Source organism: Staurois parvus, unplaced genomic scaffold (assembly GCF_062004578.1).
Source record: "Staurois parvus isolate SC_StPar_1 unplaced genomic scaffold, SC_StPar_1.0 ptg003565l, whole genome shotgun sequence".
NCBI classification, from domain to species: Eukaryota; Metazoa; Chordata; class Amphibia; order Anura; family Ranidae; genus Staurois; species Staurois parvus.
This window is the reverse complement of record NW_028321361.1, coordinates 6,711-18,961: the sequence shown is the minus strand read 5'-3', so window position 1 is coordinate 18,961 and position 12,251 is coordinate 6,711. Positions and strand designations below refer to the sequence as shown.

The 12,251-nt window shown below is 45.2% G+C and overlaps 1 protein-coding gene across 1 annotated transcript; it reads left to right on the top strand.

The window, feature by feature from the left end:
• Positions 1-6,602: 6,602 nt before the first annotated feature.
• LOC149427698 (endogenous murine leukemia virus Env polyprotein from Emv-2 locus-like) lies at positions 6,603-10,634 on the top strand. Its single transcript, XM_089667763.1, has 2 exons — positions 6,603-6,792; positions 7,086-10,634. The coding sequence occupies exon 2, from the start codon at positions 7,249-7,251 to the stop codon at positions 8,671-8,673; it is 1,425 nt and encodes a 474-aa protein (XP_089523889.1). The 5' UTR covers positions 6,603-6,792; positions 7,086-7,248; the 3' UTR covers positions 8,674-10,634.
• Positions 10,635-12,251: the final 1,617 nt, after the last annotated feature.

The following is a 12,251-nucleotide window of genomic DNA, read 5'->3' as shown; positions in this document are numbered from 1 at the left end:
ATATGATAAAACAGGAGGGAATGTCATGGAAATTTTGTATTGTTGGTCGAACTTTAAATGTGTCATATATTCTTGTTATTCATATGTCTCTCGTGTGGCTTAATTAAAGCTCTGAAGGCTGCAATTGGGCCATGCGCATGTACAATGTATGTTTACAGTACTCAGCTCGGTAATGGATGAGATGGCAGATCTGCGCTTATAGACCGGCGTGTATACCACCACGGCATTCGATGTGAATGCCGCTGTCAGTAGACCGCGGGCCTGTATCCACATATCAGCAGCATAGTACCACATGGGCTTCATAACGCAAGGCGCCAAGCGGTGTGAACTCCACGTGTAGGCTTATGCATATCTTACAACCCATTACCAATCTGAACTGTATCCGGATGGATGTGTTTTAATAAAGATCGTATCGGGCCCATCCAGGTACAGACTGATATTTCTAGGGAATGCTTGTACTGAGAATGGACATACTGCTAGGAGCTGGAAAATATGCACTCCACAGAGGGCTCATGGGAAGGGGAGGAGATATGCTCTCCATAGAGAGCTCATGGGAAGGGGAGGAGATATGCTCTCCACAGAGGGCTCATGGGAAGGGGAGGAAGTCTGCTGACCTCAGAAGGCTCATGGGGGAAGACCAGTAACAGATAATAGAAAAGGCTATGCTCCAATCGGAATGTACATCCTGTGTATAGGCACTCCCCATTGCATTGTTCGGTGGGAGGGGTTTGACCTTATTCATGTGGGGGGGGGGGGGGGGGCGTGTGTGTATTTGTAATAAAACCAGAGGGGAGAATGAAAACTGCCCTTATGTGAATTCAACCATCAACCTGAAGGTGTCGTGTGATCATTTCCAGGTATAGGGAGCTCCAAACACCCACATTTCAACAGAAGCTAAAGTAGTTGGATGGGCAGGAATCGTGTAGTTTAACTGCAGTCGTGGTAAGCGAGATTCACACAGCTTTATGGGGGATTTCTGCGCATCCAACTGCGAGTACTCACGGTAAGGAGAAATTCGTTAAAGCGAATTTCCAAGACAACTCACTGCCCAGACAGCGGTCAGGGGTTCTGCATCCTCCTATAGGAAAATTAAAATTCCTTTTACAAGCTTTAACCAGTGCTCTTCTGGACACTGATAGAAATCTCAAGACTGCATTCCCTATATCTGGTCTGCCACAGTACACACAACATGGAAATGCAATTATTATTTTAGTAAATATAAACTGCTAAATATATTTTCTCATGAGAAAATATATTTAGCAGTTTATATTTACTAAAATAATTGCATTTGTGAATTAGTGGATGCAGGGTCCTGGGTTTAGTAACAGTTTAATGCCCATGGTTTGTGAATAGGATTTTCAATGTGTTCATATCATAGCCAGATCTTTACAAACGTTTGGCGTTTGGTTTGTATAAATACATTTATTAATTTAAATACATAATTATAAGTTATAATTTTACCTGACAGTGCTAGTAAAATGTTAAGAGGCTTCAGTGAAAGAAACCTTAGTTTTCCTGAAGTAAACAACACCTATCGCTACATGAGCTTTTTTTAATCCCAGAGACTGCAAACATTTAAAAAAAAATAAGGGACCTTTCACACCGGCAGTTTTTTGTACACATTGTTTTACCAATGCAAAAAACGGACCGAAATGTCTGGTTTTTTTGGGGGTTTTTTGTCCATTTTCGTCCGTTTACATCAGCTTACATCCATTTTTTCACCCGTTCAGTTTTTCTGTTATGGAAGAAAAATATAGTTTTCTACGGTTCAAAAAACGAATGTCAACGGATGCCGACAATAATGGATGGAAACAGATGATCATCCGTTTACATCTTCTAGTCCATAGAAATACATGGGTGTCCGTTTTTCATCAGTAATAGAAAAAAAGAACATACGGAATGTCATGGAAATTTTGTATTGTTGGTCGAACTTTAAATGTGTCATATATTCGTGTTATTCATATGTCTCTCGTGTGGCTTAATTAAAGCTCTGAAGGCTGCAATTGGGCCATGCGCATGTACAATGTATGTATTACAGTACTCAGCTTGGTAATGGATGAGATGGCAGATCTGCGCTTATAGACCGGCGTGTATACCACCACGGCATTCCATGCGAATGCTGCTGTCAGTAGACCGTGGGCCTGTATCCACATATCAGCAGCATGGTACCGCGTGGGCTTCATAACGCAAGGCGCAAGCGGTGTGAACTCCACGTGTAGGCTTATGCATATCTTACAACCCATTACTAATCTGAACTGTATCTCGGATGGATGTGTTTTAATAAAGATCGTATCGGGCCCATCCAGGTACAGACTGATATTTTTAGGGAGTGCTTGTGCAGAGAATTTTACATACCAATAGAAGCTAGTAGGACAGGAAATATGACCTCAGATGGCTCATAGGGGGGAAGGGGAGGAAGTCTGCTGACCTCAGAAGACTCATGGGGGAGGACCAGTGATAGATAATAGCAAAGGCTATGCTCCAATTGGAATGTACATCCTCTGTATAGGCAATCCCCATTGCATTGTTCTGTGGGAGGGATTGACTTTATTCATGTGGGGGGCATGTGTGTATTTTTAATAAAAACAGAGAGCTGAGCCTAAAGCCAGCCCTTATGTGAGTTGCAACCAGCCTTAGAGTGTCGTGTGATCATTCTAGGGTAACGGAGCTCCAATCACCCACAAATTCAACAGAACCAAAGTATTTGGATGGGCAGGAATCGTGTAGTTTGGCTGCAGTCGTGGTAAGCGAGATTCGCACAGCTTTATGGGGGATTTCTGCGCATCCAACTGCGAGTACTCACGGTAAGGAGAAATTCGTTAAAGCGAATTTCCAAGACAGTTTGGCGAGCCTGGTGGATACTAACGCGTATTCTTGCGTAGCTAACCTAGAACGAGGGGGGAATGGCCATCATGAACTAGCAAAAAGTATGCCGGCACATTTCAGGTCTCTCTGCCATTAAGAGGATCGCTTTTTGCACGTTCGTGTGGCTGATTTCGCTCTCTGTTAGCTAACAAGAAATACCGCTTAACAAGGACCTCGTTTTTTGTCCTAAACTCTTGATTTGTGGGTGAAAAGACGAGGGTTTGTCTCTGCTGAGAGCAGCAGAGGGGTGGGTTTTGGTTGGCTGGATTTGGTCAAGTTTAAAAATCTTCCAACCAAAAATTAAACGGGTATATGTTTTAGTGGGTAAAAGTTGTTGCATAGTGTTAGGTAAGTATTTGTGGGCTGTAGGTACTGTGGTGATTGCTCTACCCCCCTCCACGTGAGGTAATTATTACAGTGCTGAAAGGCTTAGGTTAATTGTTAACTGTTGTAAGATCTCTGTGTGTATGTAGTCTGTACAATGTTTTGTGGTACTACTGCTCCCAGCAAGCATGCAGCAGGGGGTCCTTTTTGTTACATGTGCATGTTAGTGTGATATGTTGGTGTTTTATGTCCGTTCTGTGATTGTGCCCAAATTGTGTTGTATGTGTGCTGTATATTGTTGTGTAATTGTCCAGTGTATGTTCTGTCTAAAAGTCTGTTTTATGTAAGAGGCAATTTTGAGGCTAGAGTCTACCATGTGTTTCTCTGTGGGGGGTCATTTTCTTGACTAAACCACATGGACTCCTTTTGTTTGGTGGCCATTTTGTTGGCTACCAAATGTGCAGTAATCTCTATGCAATGTGCATGAAGTTTCCTATATGCATTTGACCCATATTGTGTTTTTAATCCAAATTTTTTACAGTTTCATTTGTTTGCTTTTAGCTTTAAATTTGCGTATTGCCAGCCAATTTAAAGTGTATTAAGCGAGTTTTCCCTTCACGTGTTCCACATTTAATGAGCGCGGTGTAGTCTGGGTTTTTGCACATAGATTTCTTGTATAGTGATTATGTTTTTCTTGTGTTTTTCCTGTTAAAAGTAGTTCCTTATTGTAAAGCGGGTTTGTTTTAAGCTGCTGTGTCGCGTGTTTCACGTCCAGCAGACTTTTTGTGTAAACGGTTCTAGGTGGCTGCAGTAAAGATTGCGTGTATAACGTGGATCGTTTAGCGGTGCTGATAGGAGTGATTTTTGCGTCAGCAACAAGGTTACTTTTGGCGCAGTTTTTCGGTTTACCTCTGTGTAATTGTTTTACTGTGAAACGTCCCGTGTTTTTCATAAGGATCCACTTTGTCCTTTTTAACAGTTTTTCAGGTTGAAAAAGGGTTTTTCTGTGTGTATTAGGAAAGTTTTTTTCTTTACACAAATTTCCTAAAGGTCAGTTAGCAGGTTTCTGCCCAACCAGTGACCCCTAAGTAACATCCAAGAACCCCTCTTTTTGTTTTGACTTGTGTTAGCTACTGTGTGCAGGGAGAGAAAAGCCACTTTCATCATTGTGCGGTGTGGCCTGCCAAACACAGTGGGTGATGAGAACCACATAAATTACGCTGTGCGAGTGGGCGGTCCAGGGAAGTCCTGGTCACCACAAACACTTCGGGTGGTCAGGATCACACAAATTGCGCTGTGGGAGTGGGAGGTGTGCTCTCAGTCTGACCGCCACTTGATGCGCTTCGGGTGATCGATAAGTATCACATAAATTACGCTGTGCTGGGAAAGTGGTGGAATCAGGCCTCTCGGTAGGATCCCACCGAGTGCTCCAGGGGGTAAACAGGTACCCGGACGCGGGATATATACCAGTGACTAGTCACGATGGGCAGTAGTCAGTCCATGAAGAGAGAGGGGGAACCAGCCCTCTTCAGGGTAAGGACAGCTGCACAACTGATGAAGGTGAGTTTGGGGGGGAAGTCTACAGAACCCCTCAAAAGGTGGAATAAATGGTCGAAGGGTACCAGATGGGAAATTCCCCGGGAAGGTACATTTGACGCATGGAGGTGGGAAAAATTCATCTCTGAATTTGGACCACGGATGCAGGCGTCAGAACTAGAGATCGCACAGCTATGGCTTCACAGGTCAATCCGATTAGGGAAGCAAGGCATACATAAACTGGTGTCTGTCCGGAAGAACCAGGTGATGTATACCTGGCCTCCAGAGGGAATAAAACAGGAGGATCCAGTGTCAGAGGTGGAAGAAGCTCTTTCAGGGCTGACTCTACTAAGGCAGGCAGGATCAGGGTCTGCTGGGGTCCCCCAACAACCAACAGTGGCTGAGATAAGTATAACTGCACCTGTCTCTTCTGTTAGTGACGTCACTCTTGACATACCTTCTGTGTCTTCTGTCTCTATGCCTCAGCCTCTGCCTCTACCTCTCCCTTCTCCCTGCTTCACCCCAGCTCCTTCTGTTTCCAACTATGAAGCCTACTCAACAACCGATTTGCAGACTATCTGTGAATCAAGGGGAATAGACACCCGGTTAAAAAACAGGGCGGATTGCATCAAAGCGCTACGAACCACTGATCAGACCCCTGCCCCCCAGCTATACCCTGATCTGAGGGACCTCAAACCTGAAGGTGCAGTAAGCGAGGTGGTTAATCTAAGCCCACCGATGATGCTGGGCCAGCCCTTGCACTCTTCCCGGACCGAGGCCTATCCAGTCAGGGTGCAGCAATTTGAAGGTCCTCCCAATGCACAGGGGGAACGGACTTTAGGGGAACGGGTAGTTTGGCATGTCCCCTTCACCCCGGCAGAGATCCGCACTATTCTGGCTGAGCTCCCGGACTATCGAGTCAATCCGAGAGGATTTGCTCGAATGTTTGGACAAAACCAGTTCAGCTATGGTATGAGCGGGTCAGATTGTGCACAGATCCTACGGGCAAAGGTGGGCATGGAAGTGGCCAGTACAGTGATTGCAGGGTGCTCTATAACCACGCATGAGGAGATGACTTCAGGGGGCAAAGAGTTCTGTACACAGCTAAAGGCAAAGCTTCCAGAAATGTATGGTGCTACCTCTACTACGGACATGATGAAGCTCACCCAGGGTCCTAATGAGGAAAGCGCCTGCTTCTGGCGCCGTCTCAAGCAGACGGCACTGGATGCGGATCTGGAAGTTGGACCTGATGCTCCAACTGAAGGGGTAAAGGTGACCGCGACGCACATTCTGTTGCGGGCCAAATTTTTGGAAGGCATCGATACTAAAATTCGGGAAAGGCTGGTTCTGGCCCGACCCGAATATAATGAGATGTCTATCCCTGCTATCCTTTCCACTCTTGCGGCAATAGAGAGGGAAATGGATAGAAGAAAACAAGACAAGGCCAAAGTTCTTATGTCCCAGACCCCACACGAAAAACCAAGGGATCTGGGTCACAGGAAGGATAGGCCCCCACCCAGGTGCTTCCAGTGCCACCAAACGGGGCACATGAGGAGGAGCTGTCCCCAATTACCTAAAGGTCGGTGGCAGTTCATTCCTGATGAGTCCTCCGCCCCTATGACCACCATGGTAAGTAACTCCTATGAATTCTCATAGGAAGTTGACAAATCGGTGTCGGCCCAGATCCATCTTTTTCTAGAGGAATTAAAATATCCCCTCCCTTGCCTCACCGACACCAGTGCAGCAAGAACGGTCCTGCGAAAACAGGACATCCAAGGCAAGGTACCCCTCTCAGGGGAAAACCCTCCTAACCCCTACTAACCTCACTATCAAACGATGCACTATTCTTAACCCAGCTTCTCTTCTTCCTGTGTCGGAAGATGAGAAGGGGGGGGAGGACAGCAATGACAGTGCTGAATTTTGCAACACGACTAACAATACTAACACCTCTTCTGCTAACATGTCTTCTTTGTCCACTACTAATCTCTCTTCCAAAGGACACGACTGCATCTCTTTGGTGGAACTGGAGTCAGCGGCGACACACCCCATATCACCCCGAGAGTAGCGGTAAGGTTGAACGTCTTCCGATACCCAAAAACCTTGGCCTGAGTGTCTCCCCATTGCCCCCTATTCCATCCGGAATGCCCCTCGGCAACCACATGGGCTGTCACCCTACGAGGTGTTGTTTGGGGGACCTCCCAAAACAGGGTTGTACTTTCCTCAACAGTTGTCGTCTTTGCATTCACAGCTTACAGGTTATGTGCAATCTCTGCAACGGGAGCTGCAGAAGATACACCATCGGGTTCGCGAATCGCTCCCCGATCCAAATACAATAACAGGTGTTCTTTCTATTGAGCCAGGTGATTGGGTCGTCCTAAAGAAACATCAAAGAACCGGACTCGAGCCACGGTTCACCGGACCATACCAAGTCCAGCTGACGACACCTACCTCACTCAAGCTCGAGGGACGAGACAACTGGGTGCACGCAAGCCACTGCAAGAAGCTTCTCAGCTACACCAGAGAATGAGGGGTGTCATTTTCCTTTTTCTTTTTGTTTGTATGTCTTACATGTGTGTGAACGGAGGAAAAGACGGCAGATACCCCAACCTTTTATTTAAAATGCACCTGCGTTTAGCCAGAACCGCCAACAAAACCAACTGTTGGGTATGCTCTAAGCCCCCACCCAGTCATCACATGTCCGCAATGGCCGCTGTTCATGCCCTATATGACATCCGCGTCGGCATGAAAAAGCAAGGGACCCCTGGTCAGCCCCCACGTAGACATTTGTCGGTAGAACTTAATGACACATTTTTAGCAGGTAACATCAGTTTCAGCACCAATATTAGCTCTAGCTCCTGTAGGGCCCTCACCAGTCCATTATGGGTAACTGGGCAGCTAGGCAGCCCTCAGGTGTGCTTTAACATCAGCTTTGGCACAGGTAACAAGTTTGTTGGGACTACCACCTGTGAGGGAGGTATAACTGTCAATCTGACTAGCCAGACTTCCTTTCTGAGTAACCACACTGACCGACCAGACCACGTGTGTTGGAAGGACGGATGTGATGTGCAGACTGAGGGAGCAATCCCCCAGTCTGTGCAACTGTTGCTCAGTACCAGAGGCCGAACGAGGAACTCCTCCTGCTCTGCTCTGACAGGTCCATACTATTTTCTGTGTGGTTCGGCAGCCTATAGAACATTTCCCCAGAACGCGAAAGGTTCGTGTGCCCTCATAAAGCTAGTCCCCGCATCCTATGTAGTGATGGACCATGAAGAGTTGATGGTCCACAAGAAGGTAAGGATGGCAGGGAGAGTTCGCAGGGAACTGTTCTCTGAGGGCGACCAGGCATGGGCTTGGTTCCCCTCATGGACAGGATGGGGAATAGAACTTATGAAGCGCCTGAACAATTTTTCTGTCATCGTGGATAGTATGTTTAACGAGACCGTAGAGGCTGTCAGAGAAATTGCCCAAGAACAACGGCAGATGGGAATTTTAGTGCTTCAGGAGAAGATGGCCCTCGATTATCTTTTAGCCGCCAAAGGGGGGTTCTGTGAGTTCATCGGAGAGGATTGTTGTACTTGGATAGAAGACACCGATGACAAGGTCCAGGCCCATATGGACAAAGTTAGTGAACTACAGGGAAAAGCTAGAGCTATAGCTAGTGAGGGTTGGAATCCGTTCAAGGGTTTGGGAGGATTGGGAGATTTCCTGTTCTCCATCGGATCTTGGTTGAAGGAAGTGGGAGTGTATATCCTGATGCTTCTCTTTTTCATCTGCCTTTTATATGCCGCGGTGAGATGTTCCTGTTGCCTCATCGACCGTGTAAGCCAAGCTCGGGCAGACGACCACATCTCCATGCCCGCTCCGGGGATCCCACTCCAACCACTGATCGGGGGAAGACCTCACCAACCAACCACCTTCTCTACAGATTACGTCCTGGCTTCCCTCTAATTTATCTCTCTGAAGACCACATTCTCCAAGACCTTCAAGCAAGCTTCAAGCCTCATCATTGTTTGTGTCTGCGATTTGGAAAACTGTCTGGGTCGAGACCAGCCTTGTGTGGCCCCGTCTGCAGGGGCAATTTGAGAATCTATTGCTGGATCTCCCCAGACCACCGTGGGATCACAAGCTTTATTCATACCACAAGTCTGTTTGTGGTTTTTGCAAGAGCCTTCCTGTAGTGAAGGTTCCAACGCTCTTGAGGATCATCGCTTCAATCAAGCCTGTTTGCGTCGAGTCTGCGTCGGGTCTTGTTGTTTCAGGTACCCCGTGGAGCTTTATTCTCAGGGACAACTACAGGAACTCTTTGAAGTTTGAGACTACACCCATCAAGCTGAAGAAGATCAAGAAGGGACACGAGGAGAATATGATAAAACAGGAGGGAATGTCATGGAAATTTTGTATTGTTGGTCGAACTTTAAATGTGTCATATATTCGTGTTATTCATATGTCTCTCGTGTGGCTTAATTAAAGCTCTGAAGGCTGCAATTGGGCCATGCGCATGTACAATGTATGTATTACAGTACTCAGCTTGGTAATGGATGAGATGGCAGATCTGCGCTTATAGACCGGCGTGTATACCACCACGGCATTCCATGCGAATGCTGCTGTCAGTAGACCGTGGGCCTGTATCCACATATCAGCAGCATGGTACCGCGTGGGCTTCATAACGCAAGGCGCAAGCGGTGTGAACTCCACGTGTAGGCTTATGCATATCTTACAACCCATTACTAATCTGAACTGTATCTCGGATGGATGTGTTTTAATAAAGATCGTATCGGGCCCATCCAGGTACAGACTGATATTTTTAGGGAGTGCTTGTGCAGAGAATTTTACATACCAATAGAAGCTAGTAGGACAGGAAATATGACCTCAGATGGCTCATAGGGGGGAAGGGGAGGAAGTCTGCTGACCTCAGAAGACTCATGGGGGAGGACCAGTGATAGATAATAGCAAAGGCTATGCTCCAATTGGAATGTACATCCTCTGTATAGGCAATCCCCATTGCATTGTTCTGTGGGAGGGATTGACTTTATTCATGTGGGGGGCATGTGTGTATTTTTAATAAAAACAGAGAGCTGAGCCTAAAGCCAGCCCTTATGTGAGTTGCAACCAGCCTTAGAGTGTCGTGTGATCATTCTAGGGTAACGGAGCTCCAATCACCCACAAATTCAACAGAACCAAAGTATTTGGATGGGCAGGAATCGTGTAGTTTGGCTGCAGTCGTGGTAAGCGAGATTCGCACAGCTTTATGGGGGATTTCTGCGCATCCAACTGCGAGTACTCACGGTAAGGAGAAATTCGTTAAAGCGAATTTCCAAGACAGGAACGACCGTGTGAAAAGAGCAATAGTTCATTTTGTGCCATTGCAGGAGATTTTTGGGTGATTGTTAGTGTTTTGGCAGAAAAACAACGTTTGATGTGAGTAATCGCATATAAGCACATTGAAACATGCGTTAACACTAGGGAATATATAGCACTTAGCTGGACAAACACCATGTGAACAGGGCCTAAAAGTATTGTGACACAAAAAAGAGCTCAAGCTCATAATATTGATTGAGCTATCTAGTCATAAAAAGATTAACTCACAATAAATAGGCTCCATACTGTATAAACTGATCTTGGAGTTAACTTTTTGCCATTTGACTTTGTATATTGTTTTTGTCCAAAATCTGATAAGCATGTGTTCCTAATAGATGCTGAATGGCTAACCAAACCAGACCAAAGGATTTATCTGGAATCCAAAATATTCAAAATTTTGATCATTCTGATAGGATTGTTTGACAAAATAGGATTGTTTTCTATGGAAACCATCAATCAGTTGTCTGTTTCTTTATAATGGGTCATCATCATGTATGGCAGTTATGTTCTTTTAAAGAAGTCAAAATATTAAATGTATATATAAACACTAACTGGTTGACAATAGAGTTAGTTTTGGCTAGTTCATTAAATATAACTTTAACAAAGTCTTTATATGACAGAAATATGCCAGAGGCTGGATTCATATCTACCCATGCACTTTGTCATGGCCATTGATGTACCTGTTGTACAAGTGATTTAGGGGACCTCCTGAATGTTCTTAATGCACACCAACATAGTAATTAATGAGTCTTATTCTTAATGCATCACAATGAATATGCCACACAACATATATGCTGCATTGTAGTGTGTTATTAAATAAAAGGGTTAGGTAGGTTTTTTTGATGCATGGACACACAATGAGTATTGAATGGACACAGGTACCACAATGCGTGTAGACAAACCATGAAACACATGTCAAAACACATGATAGCATGCGCATGGTGCAAACCTGACATCCCACTATTCTCTTTGTCAGTACAGAGGCTATCTTGCTTGTTCACCCATTCTACTAGATCAGGGGTCTCCAAATTATGGCTCGCTACAGGAGTGTACCCCCACTGTGCTACTTTTCTCCAAGTCAGTTTCTATAACTGTCCCTAGACAGTGCTTGTCCATGCAGGACTATGGGAACTACTTCTGTCTATACCTGTTCTGCCTCCTGGCTCCCCCCTGCTGCTACACTGACTACAGCCACGCTGTAAGCAGGTAAGAAAGGACCACTGATTGGAAAGCTGATCTAAGGGGGAGTTTTGATGGGGACTCTGATGTAAAAGCTTGAGCTCCTTGAGTTTACTCTGATGGTATGTGAGGGGGGGGATCTGATGGGACCCTGATGTAAAGGTGGATGCTACGGGGGACTCCCTAGAATGATTTCCTAGGATTTGGGGTTCTTTGAGTGGTCATTAAGGAGTTTATGTAAAAGAGAAAATCCTGGAAATGAGAATTAATTGTCAAGAAATTAGAGAAATATCCCAATTCCTCAGATCAGGTTAGCGACGGTCAGAGTTTGTGAGGATCCAGGAAAAAAACTGATTTTGAGGTAGGAAAAACTGGAAAAAGGATTTCTCCTAAGGCAGGAGAATTAGGGGATGTGGAATCTGATGGTGCTAGTTGAGGCTAAATGGCACAACAATTGCAAAAACTCATGTGAAAATGCAGGGATTTTGCAGTAAATTGAAGAATGATTTCGCAGGTTTTGAGATTCCCTGAGAGGTCATTTAGAAGAATATGAAACGGAGAAGATCCTGAAACTGAGAATCAATATTCAAGGAATGAGAAAAATATCCCAATAACAGGTTAGCGACGATCAGAGCTTTGGAAGATCCAGGAAAAAACCTGATTCTCAGAACTGGAAAAAGGATTTCTATGACATGTGCAGGTGGAATCTGATGCTGCAATAGTTGAGGCTAGGCTGAGAAATCAATGGCACAGGAGTTGGAGTAAATTGAAGAATTTCCCAGGATTTGGGTTTCTCTGAGAGGTCATTTAGAAGAATATGCAACGGAGAATTGAGAAATGTCAAATATTTAAATTCCTCAGATCAGGTTAGCGACGGTCAAACATAATTCAGAGGTAGGAAAACTGGAAAAAGGATTTCTATGACAAGCAGAAGAATTAGGGGATGTGGAATCTGATGCTGCAATAGTTGAGGCTAGGCTGAGAAATAA

Coding starts and splice junctions, on each gene's coding strand:
- LOC149427698 (XM_089667763.1), top strand. CDS start 7,249: ATGAGGGGTGTCATTTTCCTTTTTCTTTTTGTTTGTATGTCTTACATG.